The sequence below is a fragment of the Epinephelus moara genome, chromosome 23 (genome assembly GCF_006386435.1).
Source record: "Epinephelus moara isolate mb chromosome 23, YSFRI_EMoa_1.0, whole genome shotgun sequence".
NCBI classification, from domain to species: Eukaryota; Metazoa; Chordata; class Actinopteri; order Perciformes; family Serranidae; genus Epinephelus; species Epinephelus moara.
Window position 1 is genome coordinate 9,069,027 of NC_065528.1, and position 10,049 is coordinate 9,079,075.

The 10,049-nt window shown below is 40.5% G+C and overlaps 1 protein-coding gene across 3 annotated transcripts in view; it reads right to left on the minus strand.

Moving 5' to 3' along the window:
- Positions 1–598: 598 nt before the first annotated feature.
- The window catches only part of LOC126384652 (chloride anion exchanger-like), a 26,570-nt gene continuing 17,119 nt past the window's right edge, over positions 599–10,049 (minus strand). For all 3 annotated transcript variants that reach the window (XM_050035793.1, XM_050035796.1, XM_050035794.1), the window contains exons 14-21: positions 9,275–9,344; positions 7,419–7,511; positions 7,079–7,174; positions 5,378–5,605; positions 5,239–5,293; positions 1,390–1,535; positions 1,220–1,279; positions 599–1,030 (exon numbers count right to left, since the gene is read on the minus strand). In XM_050035793.1, coding sequence (XP_049891750.1) covers positions 1,004–1,030; positions 1,220–1,279; positions 1,390–1,535; positions 5,239–5,293; positions 5,378–5,605; positions 7,079–7,174; positions 7,419–7,511; positions 9,275–9,344 — 775 coding nt within the window. In that variant the 3' untranslated portion in view covers positions 599–1,003. The remainder of the gene's footprint in view (positions 1,031–1,219; positions 1,280–1,389; positions 1,536–5,238; positions 5,294–5,377; positions 5,606–7,078; positions 7,175–7,418; positions 7,512–9,274; positions 9,345–10,049) is intronic.

Sequence of the window (10,049 nt, forward strand, 5' to 3'; positions counted from 1 at the left end):
ACCAAATGCCACCCAATAAACCTGGTGCTTTCAGTGCCTGTTGGTAATCCAGCCTTTATGTCCAATCCCAGCTGGCCACCAACATTGATATAGACATAGACATTAATATTTAGCTGAATTTAGTTTGTGACGTCAGATGAACATAATTTAATGTCAGGGCATTGAATGCCAACACCATTTTGATGTACTGATGACAGATGACGCTGATATTTTATTGGTTTTAAGTTGTGTTAAGTAACAAAAATCCAACATCTTCCAAACGTCTCATGCCAACATCATCTTGACATGGGGTAACTACATGTAGTCTTAAGTTCAGCAAAAACTTAATGTCTGCAAAATGTCATAATGTTATTGTCCAAACAATATGAAATTCTAACATCTTTTAAAATTTAAAATATCGTCAACCTGACTTTGATTCCAACTAGAATTTAATGTCTGTCATACTGAAGAGTCCAATGTCTTTCTCACAACTATTTGATGGCCAGTGCCAGCTGGGATGAGAATGACAGTTTTTAACAGTGTGGGGAAGGAAGAATGTAAAGTTTAAGGAAATTACAAAAAAAAACAAAAAAAACATACACAGAAACATTGAATGACATTATTTAGAGTGATGAAATATTTATTTCAATATTTCAGCCACTGAACATTCAGTCTCTTTCACATTGCTTTGGTCCCAAACAGAGAATATTATTTTGAAGTTCATTTATTCTCATCATCATGGAAATATATATATCTACAACATGTAAAATATATTGCATCTAAAATTTCTACAAATTCAGTATATACAGTATAAAAAACATCAATACCATGAAATTAATTTTTTTACATTACCGTAAATATTGCATATGTAAACTTAGATTGTCAGATGTACAAAGTCAAAAACAGTATTTCGTCATTTACTACATCAGTGTTTTATACAGCATCATCTTTCAACATTTACTCTTTTTGTCTTTGGTCTTTTAGATATTTTTTCCCCAAAAATAAACGTCTTCTCATTCAGAAGTTAAAATCTGGTTTCTCGATCTGGAACCTGTGGATCAAGAAGGAGATGCGTTCAGTCTGTTTCATTTTAGAAATGAATGGAGCTGATAAAAATGAACTTTTAAGCATCACATTTAAAGAATGAGCCTTTCAGGTAATAAAGACGGTTAAAACTCTGGTGCATTTGTAGTTTTTCTGTTGATCAAAGTGTAAAAATAAACACAAAATGCATACGTACATGTCTATCTCTGCTCCTCACACTGCCTCCAGGGTGGTGAATTGTGACTGTTGTTATAATCTGCAGGACAACATGAAGAGTTAAGTATTGTGTACATGTACACAGTACTAAAGCCTCCTCCAAATATTGTATACGCCATGTTTCACCAAATAAAAATGTGTCATATTTACTCTTTCATTGTCAGATTTCTTTTCTGTGCGGTCTGGGTGTTTCTCGAGGATGTGCAGCATGGCGTCATGCAGTGTCAGGAAGAACATTGATGGCTGAACTTCATCATCAAAGAAGCAACAGTCATGCAGTTTCAACTGGATGTAAGCTGCAGGTAAGAAGAATGGGTTATTATCTGTTCTAGAACCAGTCAATGCTTACCATTTCAGTTAAACAAGAATCTACCATAAATAAGTCTTGACCAGTTAAAACTTTTGGCAAAGCAGCATTTTAACAGCACTAATAAACACAAAATAAATAACTGATGCAATGGGTGGGTATATAAAAGACATACTTGTGGGCAGTATAAATGATAAATAAGCAGATACCAGAGGTGTGTCACAAATCAGTCACAAATTTGATGACTTTAGACAAAATCTGACAAAATCCCCCCAAGCCCAAAGCTTTTAAAGTATGTTATTTAAAAAGTGTGCAAGAAACCAAGTAATTTTCTTTCATTTCCTGAAACAACCAATGTTAATGCTATTCATTCCCAGCAAGTCAACACTTAATTCCCCAGATGATCCACTTTGTTTGAACCAATCCAACAGCATCCAATCAAGTTGCAGAAGGGAACCATGATGAACTTGTTATGTTAGTGAGCTCCAGTTGGAAAAAAATGAAACATAATTTTGTTTCCATACAAAACTATGCGATGTTCATGAAAAAGAAATTGCAGTATGCAAAATGTTAAAAGTTGAAAATTACAGATGGAGACGCAACAACTTCCATTTATGTTCGACATTTGAAGCTGCACAAATAACAGTAACTTGAGGCTACTGACCAGAGGGTGTGTTCCAACTACAGGGGGATCACACTCCTACCAGAGGGTGTGTTCCAACTACAGGGGGATCACACTCCTCAGCCTACCTGGTAAGGTCTACTCCATGGTGCTGGAGAAGAGGGTCCGGTCGATAGTTGAACCTCAGATTGAGGAGGAGCAATGTGGTTTTCGTCCCGGACGCGGAACTGTGGACCAGCTCTTTACCCTCGCCAGGGTGCTGGAGGGGGCATGGGAGTTCGCCCAACCAGTCCACATGTGTTTTGTGGATTTGGAGAAGGCTTATGACCGTGTCCCCAGGGGCATCCTGTGGGGGGTGCTCCGGGAGTATGGGGTTGGTGGCCCCTTGCTAAGGGCCATCCAGTCCCTGTACCGAAGAAGCGCGGGTCTGGTTCGCATGGCCGGCAGTAAGTCGGACCTGTTCCCAGTGAGGGCTGGACTCCACCAGGGCTGCCCTTTGTCAGCGGTTCTGTTCATAACTTTCATGGACAGAATTTCTAGGTGCAGCCGAGTGGTGGAGGGTGTCAGGTTCGGTGATGGGAGGATCTCGTCCCTGCTTTTTGCGGATGACATGGTCCTCCTAGCTCCATCGAACATTGACCTCCAGCTCTTGCTGGGACGGTTCGCAGCCAAGTGTGAAGCGGCTGGGATGAGAATCAGCACCTCCAAGTCTGAGGCCATGGTCCTCAGCCGGAAAAGGGTGGATTGCCCACTCCAGGTCGGGGGGGAGGTCCTGCCTCAGGTGGAGGAGTTTAAGTATCTCGGGATCTTGTTCACGAGTGAGGGTAGGATGGAGCGGGAGATTGACAGGCGGATTGGGGCGGCGTCAGCAGTGATGCAGGCGCTGAACTGGTCCGTTGTGGTTAGCCAGAAATTGAAGCTCTTGATTTACCGGTCAATCTACGTTCCAACCCTCACCTATGGTCACGAGCTCTGGGTAGTAACCGAAAGAACGAGATCACGAGTACAAGCGGCCGAAATGAGTTTCCTCCGCAGGGTGGCTGGGCTCAGCCCTCGAGATAGGGTGAGGAGCTTGAACATCCGGGAGGGACTCGGAGTAGAGCCGCTGCTCCTCCACATCGAGAGGAGCCAGTTGAGGTGGTTTGGGCATCTGGTAAGGATGCCTTCCGGACGCCTCCCTTGGGAGGTGTTTCGGGCATGTCCAACCAGGAGGAGACCTCGGGGCCGCCCCAGGACACGCTGGAGGGATTACATCGCCTGGGAATGCCTTGGGGTTTCCTCGGAAGAGCTGACGAAAGTGGCTGGGGAGAGGACTGTCTAATAATAGTATAAGAGGAGGACAACGTGTACGAGTATAAGTTGAGGCTAATATTAACATACCATAAAACTTCAATTAAACCCCTAGTCCCTTTTACTAGCCTGGCGTGGCTACACATTTTCACAAATAAACATCTGTCTCAATTAGACGTCTGGTCTGGTTGCCAAGCAGTTCATTTTTTTATAGAAGTTCTTTGGATGTATAAAACCAGCCTGTTGGCTACCTCAAATTATGTGTCCATTCCTTGATTACCCTTTAAGTTATTCATATTCCTTTAGTCTGTAAGAGTCCTCAGATCAAAAGAATCAAAAGTTTTTTTCATGAAAATTAATCCAAGTTATGAATGTTGTTTTAACAGGATAAAGTGGTTTTGTGTTGGTATGCTGGGTGCCGTAATCCTAAATGCTAAAACTCTCTCTCTTTCTTATGTACTGTCTGTTGGAGCTAAATCAAATGAATGATTCATAATTGAAATATTATCTAAAGACTAATTTTTATACAAGTCACATTCATACTGGTTCAAATAAACTATTTGATTATGTTTCCCATCTTTGCAGAGCAACAGTTTTGTGTGGAAGGAATTAAAGACCTGTCCCATTACAGTTGCCTGTCCCAAATATAGGCCCATTGATTTTAGTGATTTAAGCAAATAGTAGCCCGGGCTATTATTTGAAATTTAACGGAAGTTATGAGGTAACTCTGGTATGGATTCATGGTGCTATATGCTATGAGAGTGCAATGTCAGCATTACTTTTTTCTTATTAGGTTCAGTCACAGTTGTATTTACAAACTTTTTGAACAAGTAAACACAATTTTAAAAATTTGGAATTTTTGTAAATTTAATACATTACTGCTCTGTTTTTAAAATCACATTACATTTGGTGAAGAGTGTAATGAGACTTGTTTTGGACTTGGAACTCAAAGTTGAAGACTTACAAATTGACCTGAGAGTTTTCAGTCTTGACTTGGGACTTGACCTGGACTTGAGTTCAGATACTTAAGACTTATTTTGACTTGCAAAGCAATGAATTGGTCCCACCTCTGGCAAATGCCCACACCGAATATTTAATTGCACAAAAAAATATTCCAGCTGGCATTCTAATGTTTATTGACTCAATGTCATACACCATGATTGAATCACTGTTGAATTATGTGTTTTTTCTGAACGATGATCAACATTGATTTCGCAATTATCTTTCAGTGTTATTTGATAAACTTTAAAAACTGATTTAAAATTGTTTCAACATTGAAACAGATCTTTCTGAAATTTCAATGCTGATTAATGAGAACTTTGTTAACCTTTTTACTACCATCAGAATTAAACTTTGTTTCAACGTTGTTTTAATGATGAAACAACAACTGACATAATTTCAATCACATTTCAGAACTGAAGGTTGGTCATGTGCCAGCTGGGATGTGTAACAATGGGGCAGAAAGGATTTGAAGCTGCACATTTCTGTTGTACGGAGCCCAAGAAGTGACAGCTGACAACCTGACTTGCTGTAAGTGGCAATAATTTAGTAAAGTCTATACAAAAGTTGCTCAACTGAGGGCAAAGTAAAAAGAAATCATCGTCAACCCATATTCCTATACCCACTTTAGGGAATATACTGCCCCCTCTGAAGACCTAGTGCTCTACAGAAATACATGGACACACTTCACACATCTCTGAACACACAAGTGTTTTTTTGTGTCTGTTGGAAGTGACATGAAGAAAAGCAATGACTTTAAATACTGTAGTTTTATACTTACGATCACAAGCCACAATGTAGACCTCAACTTCAACCCGGATCAGTTCTTTAAGCATCTGTAGAGAAGGTACAGATAATTAAAGACTGACAAGCCTTGGTGAAAGAACTACTTCTGTTGTTGCTGTGAATGAACAGCTCACTGTTTTGAGACCCTTCAGAGCAGAGATGTCCAGGAAGGAGACAGCAGCAAAGTCCAAGATCAGGCTGTGGAGGTCTACTTTGGGAACAACGATGTTGGCGGGAAGCTCAGTGTTCCAGTCAATCCGGGTGGGAAGGTCCTTGAAGTCAGTCGGCAGGTCCAGCTCCTCTTTGTTGTACTCATCTTCTGACTCATTGATGGGTCCGCACGAGGTATTCAAGAAGCCTTTCTGTGATAGTAAAATACTGTTTATACATCTTGTTCACACAGAGCTGTGGCACATTCTATATAAATTCCCAGTCCATCACAGGGTTACATGTGACAAAGGTACTGCAGGCAAAACTTGGGTAAGGGTTGCTGCAAAGCCACCCAAAGAAGAAGTATTTTTCAGAGCTGGAACTGCAAACCAGAGCTAAAGGCTCATATCTGCTGCTTCAAGTTCACATTAGCTAACGTTAGCTAGAGTCTCGAATCATAGTGTGTCCTCCACCTCACTCTCCGCTACCTCAGACCATCTAGCGGGGAGAGTGGGCACCAGCTTGCTGTGACACCTTGCACTATGTGGTTTGCACTGGCTGAATTCAAGGTGCTACAGCTGCAAAACAAATTGCAGGAAAAATCTGTCTCCACTATCCTCCCAGTGAAGCAGTGCAGAGTAGCTGGGAGCAAGGCAACAGGACGGTGGGGTGGCTAATGTTAGCTAGCTAATTCCTGTCTCATCTGTGATCTGATGAACAGAGAGAGAGCAAGAATGGGTCAATCAGGGTCTGAGCGAATGTGTCTAACTCTGTGATGAAATAAGATTTATCAATCAGTGTATGGGAAACACTGGGTTACTGTATGAAATGTGTGCATATGCCCATGGTCGTCTGGTGGGAGGAGCTTAGGACAGAGGAGGGGGAGCTGCAGGAGAAGGGTGTATTTTCAAATTCTACCATTGTTTTTCTCTTTGTTTGTTCTAGATTCCTGCCTACCCCAGCTTTAATGTGTTTTTTTTTTGCCGATTTTCTGTAAGTTTTTTTTACAACATTTGAATGGAAACTTGGCTCAAGAGTGATGAGAAGTTGGTGAGGGATAATGTCCCTGTAGGGTCAAAGGTATACTGGTGGGTGTGTCTACACTACAACCTCCCCAGGTAAAGTGTGGAAACAACAAGGTTTGCAGCACGGGGGAATCAACCACTGACTTAGTCTTTTATTTTTATAGGGCAGGGCCTCAGCTTTTATACTCGAGAAAATGCAATTATAGCCTGCCTGTTATACAGGTTGTGAGACAAGTTGTAGACATGCTGTAAACCAAACACAACAAACCCTCATCTGCTCAACACATTACAGAGCTGGTCTTATCATGATCACACATTTACTTGCATCTGAGATAAGTGGAGGTGACCCTTGTCCCATCTGCTGAGCAAATCACACCATCACACTCCAGTTTTTTAAACTAAAGATTCAGTTTCATTATATTCATTTACAGAACCGATTTATTTTTTGATAATTGTATTTAAGTGATGGTAATATTTACTTTTTTTATTGCTTAATGTGTGGAAATGTATTTCTACACTGTTGACATGAATAGATTTTAAATCAAAACAGAAAAAGACAACAGTGACAGCATAAAAATCAGAGAACCAAGACTTTAATGGCACAGTGAAAGTGTTGCCAGAACAGGAGTGAGCTGTTATCAGGTCAAAGGCATTACTTACTGATGTCCACTGAAGGTCTCCCTTCTTTAGAAGCTTACGGATCATCCTCAGGGCTTTATTTCTCTTTCTCAATACTCTCAAGGGGTTAAATCCAATCTGAGAAGACATTGATGTGAAGTGTGTCACAAGCATTAGACAATCAGGTCAAAGATAAGATCTGTTAAATTTTTCAATCCGTCTGTTTACAACATGGTTTGGTTGTTTGTTTTTTTACAGCATTTTCCACCAAATTAGATGTTACAAACTAAATTAGCTAAATTTCGGTGTTTAGATATGATTTATTATTTTTGAACTGAAAAAAACAAAACAAAAAACAATCTGATGTCAGTGTTGTACTTACAGCTTCCACCAGCTTGCCCCTGAAGAACTCAATGTTGGCAAAGAAAATGGGTGATGGTATCCTGAAGATCTTCACTCCATCTGGCTCATATATCTGAAGAGAGTCATTATCTTTAAACTCAAATTACCAAAATTCCAGCAAAGTATTCTCTTTTAAAAGTAAGATGAACATAAAGCAGAGAAGGAGGAGGAAACAGGAATGATTCTATGAATGAAACTGTCAGCAAAGACATTTTTATAACATCCCTCCTCCTGCTTATTTTATTAATTTTAAATAAATCAAATAATAAGATATAAGTATAATAAGAATATCTAAGTCTCTGTAAGCAAATAAGTGTGTTAAAGAGGACTTATTATGCTCCTTTTCAGGTTCATATGTGTATTTGGGGTTTTTATTCAAATATGTTTACATGCTTTAATGTTAAAAATAACACTTTATTTTTCTCATATTGTCTGTGCTGGAACATCTGTATTCACCCTTTGTCTGAGACACTCCGTTTTAGCGCCTGTCTGTTTATGACCCTCTCCTGCAAAAGCCCAGTTTGCTCCAATTTGTCATCACTTCCTGGTCTTTGGTATGTCGGCGTTTTTGCGCCCTCACTGCAGTTGAGGAATGACTGTTAAGTGTAGCGGCACTTTCTACCATCAATAAAAGCTTCCAAACCAGCTGCTGTTCCATCAGGAAAATTTTGGGGAGAAATTAGCAAAATTGGCAAACAATGTTTCCATGATGTTAGCATGTAGCTACATGTAGCAGCAGGAAATTACTGTATAAGAGACCGGTGGGTTTTTTTCTGTCGAGAAATCACCAATAAAAGCTTCAAAACCAAAATCTTCATAACAGGACATTTTCCAGCAGGAATATGATCTAAAATCAGGTAGTGTCACAATCTGATTCTTTCCCTCACCTGCTCCTAGTAAATTTCCATTCACCTGCACCCTGCCTGCCAGCCACACCCCCCAATCAACTCACCTGTGCACACAGCTGCTTCTCATCAGCACCCCCTACATATAAGCAGCTGCTGCCTTCCCCTTAGTGCCAGACTGTTCTTTGACTTCATGCAAGACTTTCCAGCATTCACTCTTGGCTTGATTCCCTGTAACGACCCTGCTTGTTCCTGACCTGCCTCTGTTGCCTCTGCCCTGCTAATCACCTCAGCCCTCTGTCTCAGACTCTGAGTCCTGCCTGCTCCCTTCCTGGTTCTTGTCTGCTTGGCTCAGTGGCTGCATGGTGCTACACCAGTCCTGCTTCCCTCAGATCTCCTGGTTCAGCCCGCTACTTTAATCTTTACTCCACTACCAGCCTCACGAGAAACCCACCTGCACTCACAGTATAGTCCCCAGCTCTCAATCTGCTCTTAAGTATTGGCTTCCTGCTCTCGTCTCACTCACTCACTCACCACAGAGACTACAAGCAAGCTAAACCCAAAGACCCCAGAACTGTTGTATATTGGTGTGTGCATTAAAGCTAATTACCTACTGTCTGCCTGCCTCAGTGTGCTGCATTTGGCATGTATGTCATGGCATGACATCAGCATGTAGCTACTTGTAGCACAGTATGTAACGTCAACACTTGGCAGTAGCACTCCTGGAGCAGAAATCTGTCATGAGCTGATGTCAGCTTGTAGTCAAAGTAAAAAAAAAAGTTGGAAACAGAGTGTTCACAATGGTCTAAAGCCTGAGGTTTTTGCTCACAGGGATTACTTCTACATACATTTACCTCATTATTTGAAACTCTGGCCATGTTTAATATCAGCATCCAACATTGTAACATTATATATAATAAGGAAAAGCATAGTAGGTCCCCTTTAAAATGTCAAACTATTCCTTTAACCTTAGTAACGGAAAACACCTTACATCAATGTAGTCCTTTCTGTCTTTGTAGATATCAGTTCCTTTGATGTTGGCCAGCACACTGCAGCGAGGACTGAAGAAAAATAAAAAGATATAAAAACTCAATTTGGTATTGAGCAATAACAAGACAGGGATTCTACAGCCATGCTAGCCGGTATGTGAGACTTCACTTGGGCACAGCAGAACTTTGAGCCAAATGCTAACACACTTACAATGACAGTGCTAACAGGCAAATGCTTTGCAAGTGGCCTAATATTGACTACATTCACCATCTTGATGGGAATGTCATTAGTTTTGCAGGTATTGGGTCGAAAACCAAAGTACTAGATAGATCAATTCACTTGACGATGGCATGAAATGAAAAGTTAAGCATTCAACAAAGTGATTACAGTTCATCCTAGGAGGGACATGAATGTGTATAAGAAATTTCATTACAATCCATCCAATTGTTGTTGAAGATGTTTCACTCCAAGTGCCAAATGTGAACCTCATGGGGGTGCTAGAAGAAATCTTTGGCATATAGCATCTGTGAATGTGATTGCAATCCTACTAACAGTTGATAAGATTTTTCAATCTGAACCCAAGTGGTGGGCTGACCAACGTTGCCCTATGGCAAGCCGTTTTAACATTTAATCGCTAGACTGGATATTCATTACTGATATCTGCAACATAATTTTGCCTAGTCAAAACTCTTATTCAAGATATCTGTAATTAGATTTTGCCTGGTCAAAACTCTAATTACAGATATCTGTAATTCAGTTTTGACTAGTAAGATTCA